We start from the raw sequence: 24,706 nt of genomic DNA on the forward strand, positions 1-24,706 counted from the left end.
TGATAGCGGTGGTATAATGACGTAGATATTAAAATTCAATGTTGGTGAAGAAAGAGTAGTCCGTTATTCAAATTCAAACGATAATATTTCGACACTGTTTAATCTTAAATTTAAAATACAGCCTTAAGGTATAAAAACTTTTATTTAACAACATGCCATGATGCCAATGCAAACATCGCGGCTTATTTAAAGAAATATAGGTTATGTCAAACCCTCACAACGTATTAAACACCGTTTTTGACAGTTCAGTCTTCTGTGTTTATTCGGTAGTGTAGGTCGTATTAAGAAATTATCCACAAAACTGCCCTTAAAATGATAGAAATCACAGCAAAACTCATCAGGAGCCACGTGTTCCTTTCTGGAGAAGTCGTGGAGTGCATCATTTCTTTCAGCCACCCAATATCACCCTCGCATAAGGTAACTTTCATTTCCCTCATCATTACTTCTTTTAGGGTTAACATTCCAGGTCTCCCAAAGTCATACTGATATGTTTGAGAGTCTGGCTTGGGCCTCTGCCCAGATACATTGCCTATGCTTCACCGACTCAAAAATGCGCAGAGCAAAAGAGGGTGAAAGACAGGCTAGTCACGTCGCCTTGGCCGATACTGCCCTGGGGACAATATCTGGAGACAATGCTCGTGTGGAATTTGCCACTAAACCCAAAATCCTCTTCTGCGATTTGAGGCTATCACCTGGCCAAATGAAGCATTGTAAAAGTTTCAACTTGCATTTATTTAAATCCATTTGGTCTTTTTAATTTCAGTTGTTTATCGTGAAAAAGTACCAGTTGATTCGCCCCCTTCGTACCGAGGGCAACTAGTGAAATACTCCTATAAAATTACTGTTGGCACCCAAAGGGTTAACCACCCAGTGAAGCTAATGAGAGTTCCATTTAGAGTACTCCCTCTAGCAGAAGCAATTTTACATGAAGCTGGTGCCCTTTGTAATGAAACAACTGAAGAACTCACCCCCACAAATCCCTTCCTAGAGATCAGGCAGAAGGAAAAACCCATAGATTTAGCCTTAGAAAGCTTGCAAAACATAACTGCTCGAAGAAATCCAAATTTCTACATGATTTCTAATATGTGGGGAAAAGTGGCTCGGTTCTGTTTATTCAAGCCTGCCTACAAACTTGGTGAGGACATTATTGGGACATTTGACTTCACCGTAGCTACAGTGCAATGTATGCAAGTCTCAGTATCCTTGCAATGTGAAGAGGAGACCACAATTGAAGATTCCTCAAAGCAGATCAGGATTATCACTTTCAGCAAGCACCATGAAGTGTGTTTGGGATATAAATACACTCAGCTGATACTGCCCATACCACTGCATGTAACTCCAGCTTTTGAGACCGATTTAGGTATGGTAGTTTTGGGTTAAGAAGGCATTTCCAGAGGTTAAAAGTGGCTTGTTGTTAGTTTCATTGAAATGGCGGTTACATTTTGAGTTTGTTACCAGCACACACAAGGGCTTAAGTCCTCCTAATTTTGAGGAGACGTACTGGCAGGCTCCTTCTGAGGTGCCCATTGAAACGATGGTGTGGAGTCTGCCCATTCGCTTATATTCCACCACTCCGGGTCATGTGGCACAGGGAATGTCTGTTCATAAGTTAGTTATAAGGTGATGTAGATACTAATAAATTCTAAGATTTTTTTATTTGGTTGTTTTTCACTTCCAATATCAAAGGTGACAGTATCAGAATTGAATCCATTGGTAACGCATATTTTAAATACCAAAGAAATGTGTTGCCATCATTTCCTTGTCGCGTTTTCACTACTTGATTTAAGCAAGCTCATCCTGGTGCTTTGAATATATATATACATTCAATTTATGATTTAATTATTTCAATTTTTTAAATAAAAAAATGCTGGAAATTATGAAGAAATTATAAATAGATTATTTGAAATTGAAGTGCGTTTTTCATTTGATTGACATCAACCGCCCGTGTTTGCTCGGGATAGTTCGGTTGCTTCCGGTTGTGTTCTGAAAGGAAGGAGGTTGATCAGTTGAGAGATTTACATATTAAAAAAAAGAGTTAGTACGGTTATAGATATTTTCTATTTCCTTAAGATAAATTGCAGTATAATTTTTAGTATATTTATGATATTAAATTAAAGGGTTTAAAAAGCTACATGAAGGTTTTGGATTGAGAGTTGACGGAAGGAATCGGGCAGAATGTCATGCGCAGAAGCGCTTCGCGCACGTCCACATTCCTCGTCGTAAATTTCTATGGTTCCCTGGCAGAGCCGCCATGATGGCTTTCTGTCGTACACGCTCGACATGGAAAGTTTCAAAGTTGTTTTATCGTATTTGTGACTGAGTGCGTGTAAATAAACACGATGGGAACGTACTAAGGAACATATATAACCGTTTAGTGCCGGACTCGGACCGTCCGAGCGGCTCGAAGTCCGCATTTTCTTCGATTTTATGTTGGCGTGGTCGCGCGTATCCTTCCACCATCAACAAATATGTCGAAGCTATCGTTCAGGGCGCGGGCCTTGGACCCAAGCAAATCTATGCCAATTTTCCTGGGGGAGGAGCTGCCCGACTTGCCGGACTTCTCCGCAATCAACAGGGCTGTGCCCCAAATGCCCACGGGGATGCAGAAGGAGGAAGAATGCGTAAGTCGAGGTCTGGACGTACCCAAGACGGCTCGGCCGCCATGTTGACATGGCGCTTGGCGCCCAGTCAGACCGGCGAGTTCAACTTTAAATTCGCTTTTTTGGTACTTGAAACAATATCTAGCCATTGTAAACGACGAATTGCCGCTCAGAATTTAAATTTGAACTGGCCGGAATGGGGTACTCCAGCTGTCACTGCCGTTTTCGGGTCCTCCCGGTAAAAGTGCATTCAAGACCACAAAACACTGTGACAGTCTTATCCGATGTAATGGGGCTCTCCTTCTCAATAGGAGCACCATTTGCAAAGGGCCATATGCGCCGGGCACATCATCCCAACGCCTGAGGTTACAGATGTGCCCCTCAATGATTTCTATGACAGGATGTATCCTTCTAACTACAAGCAGCCTCGGCAGCTCATCCACATGCAACGTAAGCCCCATTTCCCACTTTCCTCCTATTTTCCATTAATTGCCGCCAAATTTGTTAGCAAAACAATTGTAGTGTGTTTGGGTGGTTGCCATGACTACCATATACAGGTTGATTATGATTGTTCTAAGGGTGAATATTAAATAAAACCTCTTAGTAGTCAATTAACTGTAAATGTAGGGCCACGATTAAACAATATATTGTTTTCCATTAAATATTAATTGACTAATAGATGAATTGGTTCCAGACATGCATTTGATGTTTAAAATAATTTCTAGGCCTACCTGAAGTTTTTTTTTAATTATCACCCTTTGGTTCCATGTTTTCGGGTCCCATAGTAGAAAACACTAAGACTGAGCTGGAAATTGGCCATTATACAGGGTGTCCATTGTTGGAGCTCCGTCATTCCTATTTATTTTCTTAAAAAAAGAGAAGTCTGTTAAATCAGGGTAAAACTCTGCAATGCAAGATAATCAGCATACTCGTGTCTTCAAATCACTGGTGTCGCAAGTAATTTTCTAAATATCTTATTTCTCTCATTTTTTACTTATAAATTGAAAAAAGATTTGCACAAAACAATATTCTTCGAAGGGTCTTTTGGTAGTACTTTTCAATAGAATTGCTGGTTTATCTAAGTTCTGCGTGCTGTGTGTTGTCGAGTTGAATTTAGAACACCCTGTATGTGTTGTAAAGTGAAAAAAAATCTATTTCAGACATTACCTCAAATTTTCCAAAAACTTTGCAACTTTGCAATTTTTAACCAGAAAAGCTTTGCAACAGTTCTCTTTGCATAAGTCGCCATTCAGGCGCCCCCCTAACCCCTAACTTAAAATGTAGTTAATTAGCTGCCCTTAATCCCCCTATTGCCCCCAACTCTGGCAATGAACGGAATTTGTAGCCTTCACCATGGAACAAGAGGTCCCAGACTATGACATGGACTCAGATGATGAGAGGTGGTTGCAGGCCCAAAAACCGCGCCTTGACATCACCCCCGTAAAGGTAAACTATTATTGTCAACTTTTAAATGGATATGAAAACACATTATTTAATATTTAGGGTGTTGTATTAAGAGAATGAATATAATATTTGAGTATATAAAACTATGGTGCATTATATGACATGCCCAATTATGTGATTCATGCATTATATAATATGCATATAATGTCTCCTATCTTGATTATTTGATTTGTTTCATTAATGTGCGATTTTGCAAATGGACAATTTTAGCAGGTTTACTGTTCATATCCAACCAAGTGTTTGTCATATGAAATTTACAATTGCAGTGGGCGTTCTATTATGTTTTATCCTATCACTGAAACTTTTAAAATACTGAATTTGTGTATGATCTATAGGTTTTATCAAGATGCTAAGGTGTGCCTCTTTTTGCAGTCTACCAACATACAAGTATATATTGCAACTCATCTCTCTGTTCACTTAATTTTGATCCAAGCTGTAAACTTTGTATAACGAAGTGTTCACATAATCGAGCACCCACTGTATATGCAGTTTCAATTTATTAAAAATCTTAGCTTGCCAAGTACTGCAGGTGTGTTTTCTCTCTGATTATAAAAAAGAGTGACAGTAATCAAATTTGATAGTTCAATATGTTTAGCCAAACAACAAATAACAAACTTTTATAAAAATTTGCCAAGTTTTTCTTCTACTGACTCTGTGATTTACTGAATTTTGAACCACATTTATTTATCATATTTAAAATTATCAGTCTTTCAATTACGCAGGGAAAAATATTGACATTTTTATGTTCAATAATAAATCATTTGATATTTTTGTGATATTAAAGTAGAACTTGATAGGTCAAAACGTTTCATTCAATGATACACATGTGGCATGTTGGGTTGTGTCTTAGTACCATAGATTTATCTACCAATCCTGCCATGGAAGAGGTGGAATATTTAGGACAATCCGGTATGATTTCAGTTTGAAGAGATGATGGATCGACTGGAGAAGAGCAGCGGCCAGACAGTGGTGACTCTCGCGGAGGCCAAGGCCCTCCTCAAAGAGGACGATGAGCTTACAATTGCTGTATTCGACTACTGGCTGAACAAACGCCTGAAAACCGTGAGTAATTTCCGTCAGTTGAGTTTGAGGAGTACATTGAAGTCGTTGCAGCAACATCCGCTGATCCTAAGTGTCCGAACCGAGCATCGCACTGGCCAAGCGGCCAACAATCCGTACCTGGCGTTCCGCAGACGCACCGAAAAGATGCAGACGCGCAAGAATCGCAAAAATGACGAGGTGTCCTACGAGAAGATGCTGAAGTTGCGCAGGGATCTGGGTCGTGCCGTGATGTTGCTCGAGCTGGTCAAGCGCAGGGAAAAGTGCAAGCGGGAGTTCGTGCATCTGACCGTCGAGGTGTTTGAAAAGCGGTTCCAGGCGCGTGACTATAATGGATTAGTGGTAGCAGAGGCGCAAGCACTAAAAGCGGCATCAACTCCGGCGCGACCCGCCTTCACGCCCATCTTTCACAACCACAACCAAAGTTGGGCAGACGCGGTGGCTAGTCAGGTGCAAGCGGCCGTGCAACACCACAGCAAGGGATCGATTAAGGACGAAGTAAGTTTCAATGTTTCCAGTGTTTTAAACAAACATTTTTTTTTCTTTTACAGCTGTTGAGCAGGCGCGAAAAACGACAGTACAAAAAGCGCAAACATAAATCGTTGGCAGGACGTGGGGGTGGCCTCGAAGGTCTCTCCTCCGACGAAGAAGGTTCGCCAGGCGGCGGCCAGCGTGGTGAGGCCTCACCCGAGCCTGAGGAACCGGAGGACGAGGGTCCGTTCGCATTTAGGCGCAATCGGCTGTGTTCGTACCACAAGGTGAGTATTGGCGTTGTTGCCAGCGCTCGTTTTTAATTGAAATGTTTCTGAGCAGCCACTGCCCACCCCTGGCGACTGGCCCTGGTGTTCGCCACAGGAAAATGGCGCCGGCGACAAGCGTTTCCGATTCACGTTGACCTCGCTATCAAATCGAAAATGTATCGGATTTGCCCGGCGGAGGGTAGGCCGTGGAGGACGCATCATCTTGGATAGGGCAGCCACTGATTGTGACGACTTCTGGAGAGGGTCAGTATTCAACACCTTGGATATTTTCAGTCATCACTAACGCTGCGAATTATAGGCTTGATTTCACGATAGTTGAGCCCAAGGCTTGTGACGTGTCCGATCCGTTGGCCGAACGGCTGAAGGTGGAATCGGAAATGTTGCTACGGACGCGAGACTGCACTAGTACCTACAATAAATTTAGCGCGGTTACCGCATCGGGGAGTGCGGACAGCGGTTTCGCGAGTGGTTTCAGTGCCGATTTTCTCAGTGACAGCGATTTCGACCGGGTTAAAGTTGAGTGCAAAACGGAGCCGCCCGACACCGAGGCACAAGTACTACACAACAATGGTGGTGATCCAGGAGGAGGAGGAGGGGAAGACACGGTTGAGTTTCTCAGGGCGTTGCGGAGGGATTGGTAAGAGATACATAATAATTAAATTTAATTTTAACTAACCTTGTGCAATAACCACCTTGATTTAAAAAAAAAACGAACTACATGTAATTAACTACTAAGGTTGCACTTCCGGCCAAAAACTCCGCCTCCCGACTACGAGCCTCCTTGCCACCTGTTACCCGCCGACGATCCGTGTCCATTTTCGGGTGGAGCACTGCCCACTTTCCAAATGGAGGTGGAACCGCTAGATCCATCGTCCTCAGTGTTCGTCGACAGTAGCCCCTTCCTTTCCGAACCATTCGAACTGGACCGGCGATGGCCGACGGACGATCACCGCAACCCGAAATTAGGCCCGCAGGATCCAATTTTCGACGAAGATGATGATGAGGAGGCGCCCCTGCAAGAGCAGATGGAGAGGGACGCATGCAACAGCTGGAGGAAAGTGGGAGTATCAAGTTTTACGCTTAGGGACGCTGGTGGCGAGGTGAAATGTCAAGAGGACGAGGAGCACTGTGTACGAAAAGCAGGTTGGAGCATTGGAAACAACGCCAATGGCCTGCTGCCGCAGATAACTCTCGCTAATGATGGTAAGACTTAAATTACGTTTGTAAAATTGTCAATATCCGGTAGAGGTGTAAACTTCAATTTTGCGCTAATCCGCCATTTCAGTTACATTTTATTAAATTTATAATGATGAATTAATGTTTCAGTTTCTACCAGTCCGAGCCGCACGTCACGGAGCAATAACAAACTGCAACCGTACGCTTACGGCAACAATGCCGCCGTCGGAAAACTGAGCCTGCTCACGTCCGCACAATCTCTTACGCTTAATAGTCATAGGTATGCATCAAATGCACCCTCTCTCTTTATCTCAGTATCTCATTAATGAACACAGTGCCAACAACATATTGGAATTCCCGCTGACCGCGGCAGTCGATGTCGCCGTCGATTCGGCGGTATTGCCGGCGCAGGGCAGCGCCACGCCCACTAGCCCCGCACCCAAAACGACAACCAATAGTGGTATGCGCAACAATAAAAACAACACCCTTGCGATGGAGGTAACCTGATGCCTCGTCCGTGCCGGGGCCGATGCCGTCCCGGCTACCGTGCTGTTTGTCCCCTCGATGTTCGTCTGTTGAAAACAAGCGAATCAAGCCAACGTCTTTCATCGTTTGTGTTCATCCCTCCCCTCTTCCCGATTGGTTGATTGGCGATGCAGTCTTGTGAACGTTTAGGTAGGATTGACAAATAATATAATTAATTTGATAGGTTCTGTATTAAAAAAAATTATGTTCTTGACGCGTTCGAGGAGCGGTTTTGCTTGGCTGTTACCTAGTTGTTAACCGAGAAAGGGTTAAAATCAGTTGTTATCGTAACAGTACGGTAGAGATGGGCAAATTTGTCGACATAATGGAAACTTTGGACAACAGCAACGCCTCTCCCTTCCATCGTCGTATCACCCATGCTAAATTTACGAGCATCTACAAATGGCTTCCTTGCAATTACTAATTTTTGTTCCAAGAACAATAAACTCGATACGCTTGGTAGTACTGTGTTCAAATACATTTTCGCCAAACTTAATGTTAATACAAATATTGTCGTCTTCGTTTCATAGAGGACTTGATTATCGATTGATTTAAATCTAATTACAAAATTGTTTGCTTTGTCTACGTGGACGACAAACGGTCTCCATGGATTTTTCGCTGAAATGATTGCTGCTGAAGGCATAGGAAATATTTTTATATGGAAATAATTCAATGTAGACAACGTCCACAATTATGCAAACAAATCGATATAGAATTACTCTAGTTCCAGACGATTTTTTAGTGATATTAAATAGGTCTGATAATTAAAACGTGACGACAATTTTCAGTTTTCCTTTTATATAACTGCGGTGTGGGTTCTTTGACGAGGAGGGAAATAATTGAGGTAGATCGCAGAGAGTGGGTAAACTCGAAAAATTTCTGAAAGCTGGAATGTGTTGTTGTTTCCGGCAACAAAAAACAATTGCTAGTGATAGATTATGAAGCGCTAACTTATTAGTGATGATGACGTATATAATTGTTTAGTTCCAGTTTAATTTTATATGTAAAATACACGTAGGTACATTCTGTAACATAGCAACTGTAAATAGATAGCGTAAGCATACTAGAACTCTAAGGAAACAAGAAAAATCGTGAAAAAGGCTGTTAAAACATTATTTTTAGTGGTAATTTATTTTTATTTCTTTTTTTGTAATATACCTATATGAACATTTCAATTCAACTATGTATTGCGAATCGGCAGGGTTGCCTTCTCGCTGAGCTCCATTTATGCGTTATCAGTGTTTTGTTTTAAAGCACACGTTTGTTTTGACAAGATAACTTAGCGCTGCCAACTTCCAGTGTCAAACGTAGCTTTTGTTTTAATTTCCAGCGCGTCCGTTCATGTCATGGACGCCACTAGCTTTCGCTTTTGTCTGCTACTCCTTTGTTTCTAGTCAACAATTTAGCTAATTGTCATTACTGTTATTTGTTTCTTCTTTTAATTAATTCTCCCGTTAGCCGCGCTCTCGTCAACTGGTATGTTGGTGCGTAACAGTAAACTTCAACTAATGCGATAATTCTCCATACGGGTCTACTACTATTAAAAAAAAATAAAGATTAACATTTAGAATCGACATTTTGTAGTGTCGTTTTCTTCGTGGTTATTACTATAAATTTAGCAAATCTTAATGTGAATAATTTGTAAATAACTTGCTAGGTATGTGTAAGAAATTAAGAAACGGACAAAAAAATGAATAAAGATGCTCGCGCGATGGTCCAAGACCTCGCTATTAAACCGCCATGTGTTTTAATTGAGAAAAGCAATGGGATTTTGTCATCGATCGAATCTTTCCTTATTAATAATGGAACATTTCTACTTAACTATCTTGTCCATAAATTGAAATATGCTATAACTACAGTGAGATCATTTAAATTTCACATCTGGCCATTTGTGAAATTTTACACGAGAGCAATGGAAGATAAAAAGTAGGTCGCAGCTTGATCACATGGCTCAAAATGACGTTTAAATTAATTTTTGATAAAGAAGCTGAGTGAGGTTATGTTGTTTTATTTACTTTTGATTTCAAGTTTTCAATAAAACATTTAGACCCATGTTTTACAACACATTTTAATGAAAAAAGTTTAATTGTTCGAAAAATCCACTATAATTCCTGAAAATGTTCGTTTATTTCAATGTTGCTGAGAACTTCTAGGGTGACATTTGCAAACTTTGCTTTAATCCATTTCTTAAGGTCTTCGATTTTGCATACTGATTGTCTAAAAATGTTATTATTATTTTTTTAATTGGGAAGAGCAAGTAATTCAGTGGCGTAAGATCTGGGGACCGAGATGCTCCGCTATAGCACTCTTGTTAAAAAAAATTCGTCCAATTAAACGTTTTCAGGAGACAGCAATTCAAACTCCAACTTTTTGCGGATATAATGGAGGTTTTTGAAATATTTGAGAATTATTTGTGCACCGCAACTGCATATTTTGAGAGTTCACATATCTTGACAAATGTTCCTTAAACAGAAAATATTTGTTTGACCCGTTAGATGAATACAATTTTGTACTTGTTTCATCTAACCAACCGTTCAAAAACTTTTTGAATTAAAAATATCTTAAATATTTATATATAAGCATACTTGATGACGCCTCATAAGAGCATATGTCCTTGAAGGTTACGTCTTTGTCAATATTTAAATGTCAGTCATATTTGACAGTCCTTCTCAAAATCGTCCATTGTTGACGATATATTTGGGTTTGAAAAATCCCACATCATCTTCTATTCGGCCACCTTTTTTCTGACAATTTTATTCCCTAAAGACTTATAATGCCCCCGAAATTCGATCCCAGTGAGATCAAACTAGGTAGGTACCTCATTCCCTGTTAAAACTAGGTTCCATCTTGGAGATTCCCTCAGTGTTAAACAAGTTTGTTTTTAGTGTATTTGAGATGCGTCGGAGGCGAAGTCGGAGCTACTTCTTCTCTAGCTCCCAAAATCGGTCCTTTAGGTCTGGTAGGTCTCAGTCCAATATATTTTTTACTCTTAGTTTAGTCTTTAGTTTGCCCCTAACCTAACACTTAAATTCCGGTAGTCTCCCAAAAAAGTTGGTGATGATATCGCTAAGGCTACTGCCGATTGGAAAGGACTGAAAATTACGGTCCAGTTGAAAATCCAGAACCGACAGGCGTCGATTTCTGTAGTTCCCTCAGCTGCGTCTTTGATTATCAAGGCCCTTAAAGAACCGCCAAGGGATCGCAAGAAGCAGAAAAACAGTGAGTTGACCATACTATTGTTTATGGATTAGAATAACTCTTGTATCTATCAGTTAAACATAGCGGCAACATTTCCTTTGACGATGTCATTGCTATTGCTCGGCAAATGAGGCCCAGATCTATGGCTAAAAACCTTTCAGGGACCGTTAAAGAAGTCTTAGGTGAGTTGAGACTCCAGTGTCTAGGCACAATGTGCAGTTTCAGTGGCATGAATTCATGGTGTCTTTGAAACATTGCATAGTGCCAAATTAAATCTTCCTTATTTGCAACCCATTCTTACGGATTACTAAGAATGTTACTCCTGGGGAGATACAGTGTTTATTTTGTTGGTTCAACAAAGTCTAATGGTTTGGCTTTAGGCACTGCACAATCAGTCGGTTGCACGATAGATGGAAAGGCACCCCATGATGTCATAGATGAAGTCAACGAGGGAAGCATTGAGGTGCCTGAAGAGTGACCTTTTTCTAAATAAATAAGTTTATTTAAGTTACCGAGTCGTTTTTTTCCTATTGATGTAGAAATATTGAATAGCCCAAAAAAGCCAATTCAATGAAAATCACGCATCTAGAGCTACTCTTGGATTCTGCTTCAGATAGTAGCAGGAAAAAATTGATTAAAATATCTAATTTATTTCACTTTTAATAGGACAAAAATGTTATTTGCAATTAAAAATAATGTGCTTATTTGTTTTCATAATGTGAATTGCATACAGTTTCAATCTTAAATTTAATTAGCGCTAGTCAATAGCTCCGAGATCCTTTCCTCATTCCTCAAAATGTTGCCTCTCACTCCTAAAACTTCTCCTTCAAGCCTTCTAATGTTCTCCCTTAGTCTCCCTAGCTTATCTTGTAGTGGCTTGCTAGACTCTATTCCTGCTCTGAAATGATTAAATCTGGAAATGTTCAATTTAAATCTCTATTCTTAAACTACTTCTTTTGCTTCTTGATTTCTCCATACAACTGCTTTTTTGTATCAGTCCACATTTGCAATTCATTATGCATTGCTTCAAAATCCTCATGTAGATAGTTCATCAATTTGCCCAGAGTATTACCTGTTCTGGTTAGGGATTGTATCAGATTTCGAAGATGACCTACTTCTTTTGTGGTGGCGTCCTTTCCGCGCAAACCTAATAAATGCGTTATTGCATAACCCTTGTTTGTTATAATTTCGTGACGTCACCATCTTGCTCCCAATTGATCTCGACTTTCCTAGTCATCATTCCCCCTTCTTGTATTTGCTCCAGAATCTGTTCAACTAGTTGCCCCTTATTTGCTCCCTCAATAGTGACTTCATCAACATCATCTTCAGCCAGCTCTGATGCATTCTACTCCAAAACTCTTACCTCAAACTCCTTCTTAAGCTCACCCAAACCACTTACGTGTACCACAACAGTAGTTTCATCATCGCCCAAACTCCCTCCATCAAAAGTTTCCACTATTACTTTAATGTTGCCCATTGCCTCATTGACTGATGATGGTAAGGCTGAGTCAGGTCGCAACCGGGGTGCTCCAGGCCTAGCACTCGAAGGCCGTACACTGGGAGGCCTCAATGTTTGTTTTAATGTGGGGTTCTTGTCTCCACTTTTAGGTCTTGCTGATTTAGGCCTAACTAGGCCTGCACTGCCTTGTCTTGGATTTGAAAATTTTATCTCTGCTGCAGGACTAGAAGAATTTTCTAAAATTGCTGGCGATGTTTTGGCTACTATGTCTGATTCATTATTTACTACGGATGCATTATCAACAACTGCAACACTATTATTAATAAGTGTTTCATCAACTATTTCCTTTGTTCTTGTTGCAGACTCCATACTCAAAGGAGGCTCTTCAGATACTACTATATTGTTTCTGTCACTCTCCTCGCACTTATTACTGATATTTTTTTTCTCCTTTTTGCTTTTCCTAGTTGACTCTTTATTGCCTCTTTCACTATTCTTAGAGGCCTCCACAACAGCTTTTTTTGTAGGTTTAGTAAGGCTGCCCTCTCTTTCAACTTTGTGATTGTTATTGCTACTCGTCTTCTTATCGATTTTACCGCCTTTAGAGGTTTTCTTAACTAGTTGGCCTGGTTGATTTAAACCAGCAACATAACTCTTGGTGTCTATTTTTCTGTCTATCAACTTGGCAATAGTTTGCAGTAAAATGTTGGTTTCTGTTGGCTCCAGCCCAGCCACTATTTTGCTGGGCCGAACTTTGAGGTCGGTCTTTGAAACTGTCTCTACAAAAATTGCTTCTTAGTTTTAACAGACCACAGTAGCCAAAATAAATATTCAAGGAAAGATAAAAGTTTCTTTGACCTGATACTTACTAACGGCATCAATAAGCTTGGCCAAAAAAGCGATTTTGGTATCTTTTTCCTTAACGTTATCTGAAGTAAGCTCGGCCTCCGAAAACAGCCCCTCCATGAACCCTGTTTCCTTGATGATCGCTTTGATGACATCGTGCAGAAATCTGAAAGGAGGCTTCTTCAGGAGTTTATCAGTCAAGATTGGCTTTTTCACGTATTTTCCCAAAGATTTTTGGGTTCTTTTGATGACTTCTAAACTTATTTCTGACATTTTCAAGAAAAAAATCACAATTTGGATCATGATATGGCGTCATTGTTGAAATTTTAGTTGCCATGGAAACAATAGCTCTTAATGTCAAACGTGATAATTTTTTTTAAGTTTCGTTAGACAGAAATGACAATAGCCCACGCGAATAAATAATAATATAATATAAATTACCCTAATGATGCTTCCAATGCAATCAATTATGATTTTTAATTAAAATCGACAATTTGAAATTTTAAATAAAAATAATAACCATTTATTTACGTTTACTTAGTAGCGTGCAAAACTAAGAGAAAACGAATTCCGAAATTAAGCCAACGTTGCCAAATCACGTTCAGCGCCTGCGAAGTAGGCAACTAATCGGCCATTTTGGGCCTTCTGCAGTGACGGTTGTCCAACTTAAGGGGCGTAAGTAATTAAAATTTATTAAAATAACCCCTTTTCGCAGCCTTAAATTCGATTTTTATCTTTTGAAAACCTTCCCTAACCTGGTAATTTGCCGTAGGGCTCAAACTTTTGTATCGTTATCGGAATTTTTCCCATTTATGGTAGATTTTCCTGACGACACATTTGTTATGCGTGTCATCGACCCTTGAAGGGGCAACGAAGTACATACATAACCTTACTTAATCCTTGTGTCAGTTGCTTTGTTTGTTTACATTTCATTACATTCGTTTTGGGGCCCAGTGTTACTTTACAATAATTAAATACCTAAAAGGATCATGGACGTCTCTGGAGCAATAATCAAAAACGAGCTACATGACGTTCACTTCGTGAAAATTGAAGAGCCAGAGGTGACTAGGTTAATCCTACAAAATGTCGCAGAGTCTCCGCAGATACAGCAACAACGGCAGATCCTCACTTCTTCAGAAATTCCTCAAATTTTGCAGCAATATCATACTGTCGAGGAGGATGGCACTGTCAAGATTGTGCAGCTGCAGGACGGATTATACACCTATATTATCGAGTAAGTACTGACTTTTAATTATCACGTGTTTGTCAAAGTCTCTTAGGAATGAAGATATTGAGGGAGATGAACACTATATTATTGAGGAATACGTGGAGGAGTACCAAGAACCTCAGTATGAGGCTGTTTACATTCAGGCAATTGATCCTATCAGTGAAGGTATAGTGCAGACTATTTTTAAGAGACAAATTTAATGGCTAAATCTTGTTTGTTCAGACACAGAAATATACACAATCTCTGAGGAAATTGAAGAGGAACTTCCGCTGGCAAAAGCTCCACAAAAAAAAGAGGTTTAAATTGATGTTTGTTCACTTTATTTTTATTTAAATCTGGTACTGTTCAGCTTGCCAAACAGAAACCTCACAGCTCAAAAATAAAATTGGAAACTCCTCTCAAAAAGGAGGGTGCAGACAAAGCTCCGATGGAGCCTAGTGAAGAGAATTTTGGAGAGGAAGAGATGGATGTTCTTTATGAGTGTAGCATTTGTAAAAAAAACTTCAAAACCCCTCAAGGGGTTAAGAGACACATCAGCATTAGTCATTCTCAGCCCAAACCAAAACCTCCCACTTCTGACGAGCTGTCTTTCTCTCTGTGTCCTTGCTGTGGAGAACCTTCTGATTCTGCTCACACTGTAAGGCACAAAAAATCTTAATATTATTTAATGCTTCAGCATGGGTTTATAGCTAGGGGAGTTTGATTGTGACCAGTGTGACAAATTGTTCTCAATGCAAAAAGCTTTGCAGAGACACAAATGTATTGAACACCCAGTAAATGATAAATATGGGTGTTATGAGTGCAAGAAGTTGTTTACAAGTAAGTTCTGAGGGTTTGATATTGAAAAGGGTTGCTACTTTTTTTTTGTAGCAAAACAAGATATTGTGGAGCATGTAAGGGTGCATCCTTTGAAATCAGTAAAGTGCGAGGATTGCGGACGGGAGTTTTCTCGCTTTTCCCACCTTGAGAGACACGTGGGGCAAACCGGTTGCATGGGGGTACTGAAGAGAGTCTATGAGTGCCGGGTAGAGATTATTCAGTGGAAGAGTGCTTTAATTTGCTTGAGGGTGGGTTGCAGGTGTGTGGCAAATCATTTAGTCGCAAGGACAATTTGGGGGAGCATCTCAAGGCCCACGCAGGTATCGTGAACAGGCGCAAAAGGACAATTACCTGTGAGTTTTGTATGAGAGAGTTCAGTGCTTTAGGATTGTTGCAGATTCATGTTCGAACTCATACTGGTATGTAGTTTTTGCATTGACGCTAGAGTAAATCAGTTTTTTCTACACATTCGCGTGTGACAAATAGTTTAATTTTATGTTATTTATATTTATTGTGAACAATGTGTATTTATGTGGTTTTAAAGGAGAAAAACCATACGGTTGTGACATCTGCGACAAAAAGTTTCCTTCTAGCGGCGCCTTGAAGAAGCACCGGCGAAAACACACTGGAGAAAAACCTTATACTTGCAACCAGGTAAGGCACCGTCAGCTTTAATTAAAATATGTCGCAAAATAGGGCCTTTGTCGTTATTTACAGTGCGGCGTGAAATTCGCAGCTAAAGAAACGCTAAACCGGCACTGGCGCACCCACACTGGGGAAAAGCCGCATAAATGCCAGTTTTGCGGGAAGGTAGACATTTGAAATGCCTCAAAAAATAGTAGATACGACGTGATTTTTAGGCGTTCATTCAGGCAGCTCAGCTCCGCGCCCATATTTTCCATCACACTGGAGAAAATGCATTTACTTGTCCGCACTGTAGCCGCTCCTTCAACAGAAAATTGCGTCTTACCATGCACATAAAATTCATGCACGAGGGTGCGGAGCCGCTGAACTGTCCTCAAGAGGGCTGTACTAAGACCTTCTTTCGTAAGGAGGACATTCAGAGACATATGATGACGCATAGCGGAGAGAAGCGTGGGTTAATTTTATTTTGATATTTTAACGTTATGTTTTTACGACTGTCCAACAGTGGGATGCTTCTGAGAGAATGTTCACCTTAATGTTGGATTCCAACAACAGGGCGGCAAAATAAAACAGACAGTTGGTTATCTTTGGTTACAACGATTTCTCAAGTTTTAACTCAACAAATTCTGCATATTTTTGTTAATTTGTAAATTGTATTGTTGTAGCCAAAGAAAAATATCATATAAAACTTATAGGAAATTGATAGTTCCAACATTTTTTGTTTGTTGTATATAAAGTTTTTTTTTTTAATAGCGTTCAAGTGCGAAGTGTGCGATAAAGCATTCGCCGTGCGATCATCGCTTAGAGTTCACCAAAACATTCACAAAAAGGAAAAACCAGTGGCCTGTGAAGTGTGCAATAGAGCGTTTATCAGACGGGATTGTTTAATACGACACATGAGGGCCCGGCATAGGTGAGTTGAGTGATTGGCTGTGGAGTAATTTGTTAATACTGAGATATCAGAGACCTGTTGGAAGACATTGTGGCCAACGTTGAAAAGAAGCGACTGCAAAATCAACTATTACGGGCTTTGCCCGACGCCAATGATAAGGATTTCCTCAAAGACACTAACGTGTGGAACGAGCTCACTTTAACCGGTACAATTCTCATTATTTACAATACCAGCAAGACATACATTTTTCTGCAATATAGAGTCCGTGAAAGAACTTTTGGGGCTGTTGGTTGACGAAGAGTGCCTTACCGAATTCGGTCATCCCGAAGCTCCCGTCGATAAAGTCCTGGAGTCGGTGATTCGGAAATGCGGCCACACCCCCGCCGAGGAGGACACCTTCGATTATATCGGGAAAATGCGGGAGAACGCTAAACTGCTATTCACCGTTGTCATCGATGACAAGGCGGTGAAGGAGCTGCTGAACAACAAAACAGTGGACGAGGTCATTATGTATGTACTGAAAATGGCACGCAAACAAGCGAACGACGAGAGCGAAGAGGAGATCGAAGTGAAACCTTCCATTGATGTTCTCGAGGAGGAAAAATCGGAAGATCATCAATCGAAGCAATGAACTTTGATTAAATGTTTTTCTTAATAATAATAGTGTTTTTATTGCAAATCCATTAACACCAGTAAAAAAAAATGATGAATGCGTTTTCACCTCGAAACCATTGATGGATAAACGAAGAAAAATTAAAAAAAAAACAAAAACGGGGATTTCTACATAAAACTATTTGAACGTTAATAATCGGTGATTTTGTAATTTAAGAAAATCCAAATTATTGATAACTGGTAGAACCGGTACGGAAAGTTTGACACTAGCAAAGACTTGCGATTTAGTTATCAATCAAGTTTTAATCTAGCTCGACTTAATTACTCTCTAACCGGAAATCAATAATAAAAATGTACAAAAGAAATAAGTCCTGCCTTTTAAAAACAAAACAATCTGACTAAAGATAATCAGTAGCCGTAACCGCCAGTGTATCCGCCCCATTGACTGTATCCGCTGTAGGCGCCCCCTTGTTGATACTGCCAATTCTGGTACTGATACTGGTCACCTGAAACAAGCAAATTGAGAAAAAGTAATAAACACGCGCAACAATTTACCTTGTCCATATTGTGGGTAGTTGTACTGTCCCTGTTGCGATCCAGAATAATTGTACGGCGCCTGTCCCGAGGAATTGCCGTAATTGTAGTTGCCGTAAGACTGTGATTGTGCCGTCGTCGTAGCTGATGACGAAGAAGTGGACATTTTTTCTTTTTTGCTCGAGACACTCGTGCCTCCCTCACTACGAGGAAATTCTTGTTAGATAAATGTAAAAAGATCAATCGGTGCCAACATTTGCTTTTCTTCCATCAAGGATAATTAATGACGTTCGAATTTAGTAAATGAGTGAAGTAAAGGTTCTAACACGCGTGAAATTTGACTGAGAATATACAAAATTTCTAACCTCTTTCAGTCGTCAGATAAGAGATAGAGAAGATATGGCAGTTGTCATCAGAACTGTCAATGTCATATGAAAACAATAAGACATAAAATTACCTCTTGCTATCTTTCTTCTTCGACGACTCTTTACAGATCTTATGCAACTTGTAGTACTGCTCCTGCGCCTTGCGCAAACCCTCAACTCCTGAACCCATATCTTCCAGATACTCAAATTTACGTTGCGCGAACAAAGCTTTTTGTTCGGGCTCGACGCCCTGCTCCTTGTCCAGAAATTCGTCAAAAACCGCCAACACGTCCTCCTCCGCTGTCTCTTTTTGTAACATGAGATCGACGAGTTGTAGATAGAGGCGCGGATTGTTGGAATCACGTGCGATTGCCGCCTTCAATATCTGCAAGCAGAACGATAACTCCGCCTTTTGGTGAATGAAAGGAAAACACTCACCTCCCGAGCTTTATCGTAATCCTTTAACACCCTGAGACTGAACCGCGAATATTTAATGGAAATGTTACTCGATACCATTTTATTTTTCGAACTGCTGATGTAGTGCTCGAATAACTGTCGGCATTTGTCGAAATCGCCTCGTCTGCGCTCCAAGTTGATCCTGCGATAAGCGACCTGCAGCACGTTGGGCACCTGCTTCTCCAAATTCACTAGAATTTCTGCAGCACGGTTCACGTTCTCGCAGGTCTCCTCAAACATGGCCCATTGCAGGTGTAAATTGGGTTTTTTTAGGTGGTGGATGGTGCAGGCACGCTCGTACACGTCTCGGATCTTCGGCTGCATTTCTGGGTCATTGAGACTCTCCAGGTAACTGACGAACTGAAATAAGCCGATTTGAGGTGAGTATTTACACGGCAATAGTTAAAAATGACAATCTCAATAATTTCTCTTGTGTAAGACGGATCGTGTCTCCGAAACCCTTTAATAAACACATAATTTATTAAAGTCTGATCTAAACTACATTTAATAATCATTAAATTCAAAGTTCAACTCTCACCTTAAGCCAAAATTCCTCGTAGAGGGCGCATGCAATTAGGCATCGTTCGAATAAAACGGTAATCCTCGGAAGATCTCCCTGTTCAATTTCGTAGTCCAAATAATCCTGCCAGTTCTTCAGCTGACACCGTTCCAACGGTTTCACGTGGAAGTACGGACGTTTGATCTAGCGAAAAAATATAAAAATAGTTCAACAATTAGCTAGAAGCGGACCTAGAACATTACAGACTTCAAATTCATTGATCAGATGGCCTCTGCTAGTTTCCCCAGGGGCAAATCGGAGCTACTCCCGGCAACACTAGTCAGGAGTAGCTATTACGCATGTTTTGCATCATTTCGTTATTGAGCAATGGGATTTGCAATGTGTTGCATGACAGATTCTTTTAAAGTTAACTTCATAGTTTTAAGGAAACTGATACAACTTCTTACCCCTTCCTCAAAGTTCCAACGCGCCGTAACTGCATTCACCGTGTTTTTATGGAGCTTCCTGCGGATCGACACAATTCTCTCCCTTATGGACTTGGTCTCCTCTTCCGTCGTGTACAGCTTCGAGTCCTCGTCGCCTGGCGGCAGATCCGCGTTATCCGCCGCCTTCTCCTCTGACTTGAGCATCGTTCGCACCTCTTTGCGTAACGCCATAAACTCGTCCACGTCCAGAATCTTGTTGGGTGGATGTGCCGCCACATGCTCTTGGAAATTATCAAAATGGGTGGTGTAGCACTGGGTGGGTGTTGAAAGTAGCCGCTCGTAGAGGGCCGTGACCTTTTGGAGACGTTTCGCATCCGACTCCCATTTTACGTACGAGTCCCAGAGACGGTCCGAGCGGAATTCCAGACCGCAGGAGGAAAGGGCGCGCTCAAATTGGGATCTGTAACGCGTGGCACGTAGAATCAACTTTTAAGCCCCAATTGTACGAGTTTTTCCAAATAAAAACTCACCTGACGTATTCCTCATCATCTCCTTTCGACGATTTGACATAGGTCAAGTAATGGATCCACAGGTCGACCGAAAGCGGGATGGCTTTAAGGCCGCGTTCAAATACCTGCGTGAAAATCGAAGCGCAAAAGAAAGCGCGATTAGTCGAACGCCTCTGTTATTGGTCAGACGGTGCGGCCAATTATCTGAGAGATTTTTAAAACTGTCCGTGAACGCGACGTTAATAAATGATTACGCTGTTCACAAATTATAATAAATCCGCGAATGACAATACAGTAGTAAATCCACCGACCTTTTAGGCTTTGTTGCTGTAGCGGAAAAAGTCAGTTTACAGTCATAATATAAATATTAAATATTTTTGTCGTTTCAACCGCGAATCTCCTCTTGTGACGTCCGCGATTCGCATCTTTTGCCGACATAGAGTAGAACTGGACTCGTACGGTGATTTCGAGACATAACTCGCGACTCAGTTCGGCTCTATACGGCGAAAAATTTCCCTAAAGAAAACTGATTAAAACCCACTAGAGCACACCACCATAATACATATTGTAATAACAGGTAAAAATAGCACATTTCAAGCACCAATTTACATGGACCTTAACGCGCACGACGTAATCATTTTTCTTTCATTAATTGCAAGAAATTGTTCGTGACAAATTTTATATGATTTTCAGTTACTGGCGCACCGCCCGTAATACCTGACATCCCTACGGTATTAAGACATTGTTTTTTACATTTACGTAGCAACACTTAAACTAAATCACCGTTTAATATAACAATATTGTATGCCTTAAGTGTAGGAAGCCTTACATTTTCGTCGAAATCGTGCGACTATGCGCAACGACAAAGTAGGCCATAAGCTCGTCACGTTGTCTCTCCCCCTTTCTCTCTCGATATCGTCTCGTGCTCAGGCTTCCGTCCCAGCTGGACTCAGGGGTCCGGATTATACATATTCGTACACTCAAGTTTACATCACATTTCACGTAATAATACATGTACATAGTATCGATATTCGTTTATACAATGAAAAGCAAAACTATACAGCACTTTTTTGGTAACCTGGCGGCCCGCCGGGAGCTGTGGGGGTTCCAAAAACAATGAGTTTTAACAATAAAAAAGTTCTAAAAATTTTGAACTAATTGTTCATTTTTTCTTTGACCTTTTTCTGGGAATAACTCTTCACACACGCAAACACACACTTTGGAGTTTGGACAGTTATTGTTAATGATGAATACTTTCAGAACATGACAAGTGACCTACCGGGCGCCCATTTTTGGTTGGAAATGTGGGGTGGCGGTCTCAGTTATTATTGAAGTTATAAGCATACAGTTAACCTGTCCTGTAAACTTTTTGTTGTGGTTAACGACGTTTCTCAGCGACTAAAAGAGATAGCTATGCGGAATTTCAATTTTAAGACAGAGATAGTTATAAGAATCTCAGATCCACCAATTCAAAAAATTTCATCATTTAAAGAGCTACCCTGTATATTAACGTTCCACTTTATGTACGAATCCATTTTTGGATTTGAGATATGTGAATCGGCAAAATTGTTAATATGCCCACCAAAAGAATGGCAGTTACATGCTCAATTAATAAAAAGTAGCGCAATTCAACGGTTAATCAGAATTCGTCCTGAAACCTACATTTATGCGGCATGCTTTCTGGAAAAGGTGAGAACACGTTAGTTAAAAAAATTACGATTCCGTAAAAACTACTTCAATTCGATTTCAACGAAACTTGGTTACACTATCGCTATGATTTAAGTCACCTATGTCACTTACAAAGTGCAATAATTCTACTGCTCCAAACATCCCAAAGGGTGCATGAAACCTTATTCTCCCCAAAAAAGGTTTTGTAAAGAGGGCGCTTGTAGAGATATCATCGGCAGAACTATTCGTGTTATCATTTATAAGCAAATCGCATTGCAAAATGTACAGCAAAACCTCTAATCGAAACGGCAAAGCGGCCCATTCAGGTTTTAGTGACAATAATATAAGGTTGATGACCGACGAGAGGTAGGACCGACGGCTGCGAATGTACGACCACTGAAAGCCACGTCATCATAACAAATACACATAGTAAATATAACCAAAAAAACCTTAACCTAAAAATATAGCAAACACTTTATATATGATAATACATGTATTGGCAACTTAATAATAGACAACCAACTGAATATGCCGATTTGGAAACGAAACACGTTCGCATTTTATTTATGCTTAATTATGAGGACACTCTTGCAATACAACACAATGTTCAACGGATCGAGATTTCTACAAGTCCCCACGGTATCGAATTTTTACAGTACAAATGACAGACTAAAACAGAGTAAAGTTTAACGATAATACAAAGTTTGAAGTAGTCCGCTAAACGGACAGTTACTTACCTCCTCGCACTTCTTTTTGTTGCCTTTGCGCTTCTCGTAGTCGGCGTATTTGCGCCAGTATCCGTAACAGTAGGGATAGTGGGAAAGGAAGGCGTCATAGGCCTCGCGGGCTGCCTCCATATCATTCTAAATAAATAGACATTATTAAATAAACATATTTAGAAATTGTGGCGAAGGCGACAAATAAGAGAAAAACGTATTTTGTTCAATTTACATTTTGCCCAAATTTTGGTGAAAGCTCTAAATGAATTAGAATGCTTTCACTTAAAGCTATCAAAATGGTTTGATTAATGCAAGTCATATTGGCATTACAGACACATTAATTCTAACATTTTAATCCGATGGCTTTCTTCTTAGTGACTTTTCAATAAAAATTATAGCAATCGGCATAAACAAAAAACAAACGAGTCTAACCTCTTGATCCACATACTGTAACAAGTAAGTCCACCCAGTAAAATCCGTGGGATCATCGTTAACCGCTTTCCAGTACTTGTCCAATTCCGGTAACTTCTTGGGTTTGGCCACCTTCGAATTTTCACCATCCTTTTCTCGGTCCTCCTTATCATCTTTGGGTTTCTTGACAGGTGCTTCATTTTCAGATGTGGGGGAGGTTGGGTCATATCCAGTCTCTGAAAGCTTCCTTTTCCCATCCTCTTTATTGTTCTTCTTGGAGCCATCTTCCTCCTCTTCTTCAGCCTCTTTTTTTGAGGGTACTGGAAGCTCGTCTTCAGACACCACCTATTAAAAACTGTAAAGCTATTTTCTCCTATTATTGATGTTAACCTTAGTACTTCAGTGTCTGCAGGCAATTCTGCTCGTTTGGGACCTGGCAGTTCTTCATCAGACACCTCTTCAGTTTCTGGAACTTTAACCACTGGAACAGCTGGCAATTCATCATCAGAAATGTTTTCTGCTTCAGGATCACCTCCATTCTGGGCAGGATAAACTATATCCTCCTCAATTGTTGTGTCTTGATCCTGAGTAGTTTCTTGCTTGCTTCTCACTGCTTCTCCATGTTTTGGATTTTCTGTTGTACTTACTTCTTCTTTGACAGAAGTTTTCCATTTCCCCTGAGTTTTTCTTTCTTCTAGTTTATGATTTGTCATACCATTTTCAGATGACATCTCAGCTAATAAGTCATCAGTCACCACTTCCTCCACTCGTTTGTGATCTTTAGAAATTCCTTCATAGTCATCCAACATTGTGACATCATTCAGGACCTATTAGGGTAAACGATTTGTGCTTTCATATTTACTTTTTTAATTATAATTTACCAATTTGTTAGAGTCATTTTTGCCTGTGTCAGCTTCATCACCACTGTTCAGTAATAATAAGTTATCTGTGATTACATTTTCCTCAACCTCCTCATTTTCTGAATCTTCAAGAAGTTTTTCCTCATCTAATTTAGCCTATTTAAACATTGTTTAAATAAACCACCTTGTACAATCCATAAAAATCAAACAAAATAAACAAATATTGATAATTTTGTCACAATTTTGGTGACAGCTATATGGAATTTTCAAGATAGAAACTCTTCTCTTTTTTATAATTTATATTATTTTCCATTATCCTATATTAATACCACAAAGAATAGCTCACTTTTTTGAATGCTGGTTCCTCATTATCTGTGGTAAGAGGTTGCTGAAAATCCTCCTCATCTCTGGGATCAACTTCCAGGACTGCTACTTTTTTATATGGTTTCCGACTTGAAGATTTGGCTGACGGCTTAGGCTTCGCCGGGGTTTTTACAGCTCTGCCTGACCGCGTTTTGCGAACTGTAATAAATTTCAATTACCGCCAATAGAACACATAAAGTAGTACGATATAAGGTCATTTGACCTTCCAAAATCTGATTATGGTCTCGAAGTACTTACCACGGCTGCTGCCATCATCTTCGACATCCGACATGTTTCCGTTATATCAAAACAACAATTTTTCTGTTTAAAAAAGTTGGGGGGCACGCCACAGCACTAAGAAGTAAGTGTTGGGTATGCCAGAGCGAAATCGTTGTTTTGTGGTCAACACGCTATTCTTACACAAAACACAATATTGGAGAATCGGTATTACCGTATTTTCAATAAAACTGTTTCGTTATCTTGTACATTTGCTTAAATAATAATATGATTTTCATGAAGCTCTTGGCAAGGGCAACGGCCATAACAAAATGGCGGACATCGATTGCGTCGCCGCTAAATATTTTTGTCATTCAAA

At 40.2% G+C, this 24,706-nt stretch overlaps 6 protein-coding genes across 9 annotated transcripts; 4 read left to right on the forward strand and 2 right to left on the reverse strand.

Annotated features, from left to right (window-relative positions):
• The first annotated feature begins 169 nt into the window (after positions 1–169).
• On the forward strand, positions 170–1,656 carry LOC136349685 (RAB6A-GEF complex partner protein 2). The gene is made up of 4 exons (XM_066301390.1): positions 170–417; positions 467–710; positions 764–1,360; positions 1,419–1,656. Exons 1-4 carry the CDS (start codon positions 313–315, stop codon positions 1,622–1,624), a joined length of 1,152 nt encoding a protein of 383 aa, XP_066157487.1. The 5' UTR covers positions 170–312; the 3' UTR covers positions 1,625–1,656.
• Positions 1,657–2,223: 567 nt separating this feature from the next.
• E(Pc) (Enhancer of Polycomb) lies at positions 2,224–9,320 on the forward strand. Its single transcript, XM_066301300.1, has 11 exons — positions 2,224–2,621; positions 2,912–3,050; positions 3,946–4,046; positions 4,986–5,126; positions 5,178–5,621; positions 5,675–5,881; positions 5,937–6,127; positions 6,183–6,521; positions 6,621–7,087; positions 7,211–7,340; positions 7,396–9,320. Exons 1-11 carry the CDS (start codon positions 2,469–2,471, stop codon positions 7,565–7,567), a joined length of 2,484 nt encoding a protein of 827 aa, XP_066157397.1. The 5' UTR covers positions 2,224–2,468; the 3' UTR covers positions 7,568–9,320.
• Positions 9,321–10,235: 915 nt separating this feature from the next.
• Positions 10,236–11,294, forward strand: RpL12 (ribosomal protein L12). The gene is made up of 5 exons (XM_066301429.1): positions 10,236–10,395; positions 10,471–10,544; positions 10,624–10,804; positions 10,858–10,965; positions 11,164–11,294. The coding sequence occupies exons 1-5, from the start codon at positions 10,359–10,361 to the stop codon at positions 11,259–11,261; spliced, it is 498 nt and encodes a 165-aa protein (XP_066157526.1). The 5' UTR covers positions 10,236–10,358; the 3' UTR covers positions 11,262–11,294.
• Positions 11,295–11,417: 123 nt separating this feature from the next.
• IFT54 (intraflagellar transport 54) lies at positions 11,418–13,649 on the reverse strand. Of its 2 annotated transcripts, XM_066301428.1 has the most exons (6): positions 13,527–13,649; positions 13,109–13,251; positions 12,183–13,018; positions 11,984–12,128; positions 11,735–11,930; positions 11,418–11,681 (listed from the first exon to the last, which is right to left on the reverse strand). In XM_066301428.1, exons 2-6 carry the CDS (start codon positions 13,203–13,205, stop codon positions 11,531–11,533), a joined length of 1,425 nt encoding a protein of 474 aa, XP_066157525.1. In that variant the 5' UTR covers positions 13,206–13,251; positions 13,527–13,649; the 3' UTR covers positions 11,418–11,530. The 2 variants fall into 2 exon arrangements, with proteins under 2 accessions (XP_066157525.1, XP_066157524.1); XM_066301427.1 differs by lacking the exon at positions 13,527–13,649 and having other exon boundaries at positions 13,109–13,451.
• A 10-nt stretch (positions 13,650–13,659) lies between these two features.
• On the forward strand, positions 13,660–17,330 carry LOC136349704 (zinc finger protein 678-like). 2 transcript variants are annotated; one of them, XM_066301425.1, is made up of 14 exons: positions 13,660–13,760; positions 14,071–14,319; positions 14,366–14,478; positions 14,536–14,609; positions 14,663–14,950; positions 15,003–15,132; positions 15,184–15,338; positions 15,392–15,551; positions 15,677–15,786; positions 15,850–15,942; positions 15,993–16,227; positions 16,531–16,690; positions 16,741–16,874; positions 16,930–17,330. In XM_066301425.1, the coding sequence occupies exons 2-14, from the start codon at positions 14,075–14,077 to the stop codon at positions 17,298–17,300; spliced, it is 2,268 nt and encodes a 755-aa protein (XP_066157522.1). In that variant the 5' UTR covers positions 13,660–13,760; positions 14,071–14,074; the 3' UTR covers positions 17,301–17,330. The 2 variants fall into 2 exon arrangements, with proteins under 2 accessions (XP_066157522.1, XP_066157523.1); XM_066301426.1 differs by lacking the exon at positions 13,660–13,760 and having other exon boundaries at positions 13,786–14,319.
• Positions 17,331–17,564: 234 nt separating this feature from the next.
• Positions 17,565–24,659, reverse strand: Prp39 (pre-mRNA processing factor 39). 2 transcript variants are annotated; one of them, XM_066301424.1, is made up of 14 exons: positions 24,370–24,659; positions 24,095–24,270; positions 23,770–23,904; positions 23,536–23,715; positions 23,287–23,472; positions 22,910–23,233; positions 22,496–22,621; positions 20,112–20,215; positions 19,603–20,041; positions 19,175–19,339; positions 18,619–18,996; positions 18,273–18,565; positions 17,837–18,018; positions 17,565–17,787 (listed from the first exon to the last, which is right to left on the reverse strand). In XM_066301424.1, exons 1-14 carry the CDS (start codon positions 24,401–24,403, stop codon positions 17,690–17,692), a joined length of 2,820 nt encoding a protein of 939 aa, XP_066157521.1. In that variant the 5' UTR covers positions 24,404–24,659; the 3' UTR covers positions 17,565–17,689. The 2 variants fall into 2 exon arrangements, with proteins under 2 accessions (XP_066157521.1, XP_066157520.1); XM_066301423.1 differs by having other exon boundaries at positions 23,287–23,715.
• Between the last annotated feature and the right edge of the window lie 47 nt (positions 24,660–24,706).

This window comes from Euwallacea fornicatus, chromosome 39 (genome assembly GCF_040115645.1).
Source record: "Euwallacea fornicatus isolate EFF26 chromosome 39, ASM4011564v1, whole genome shotgun sequence".
NCBI lineage: Eukaryota > Metazoa > Arthropoda > Insecta > Coleoptera > Curculionidae > Euwallacea > Euwallacea fornicatus.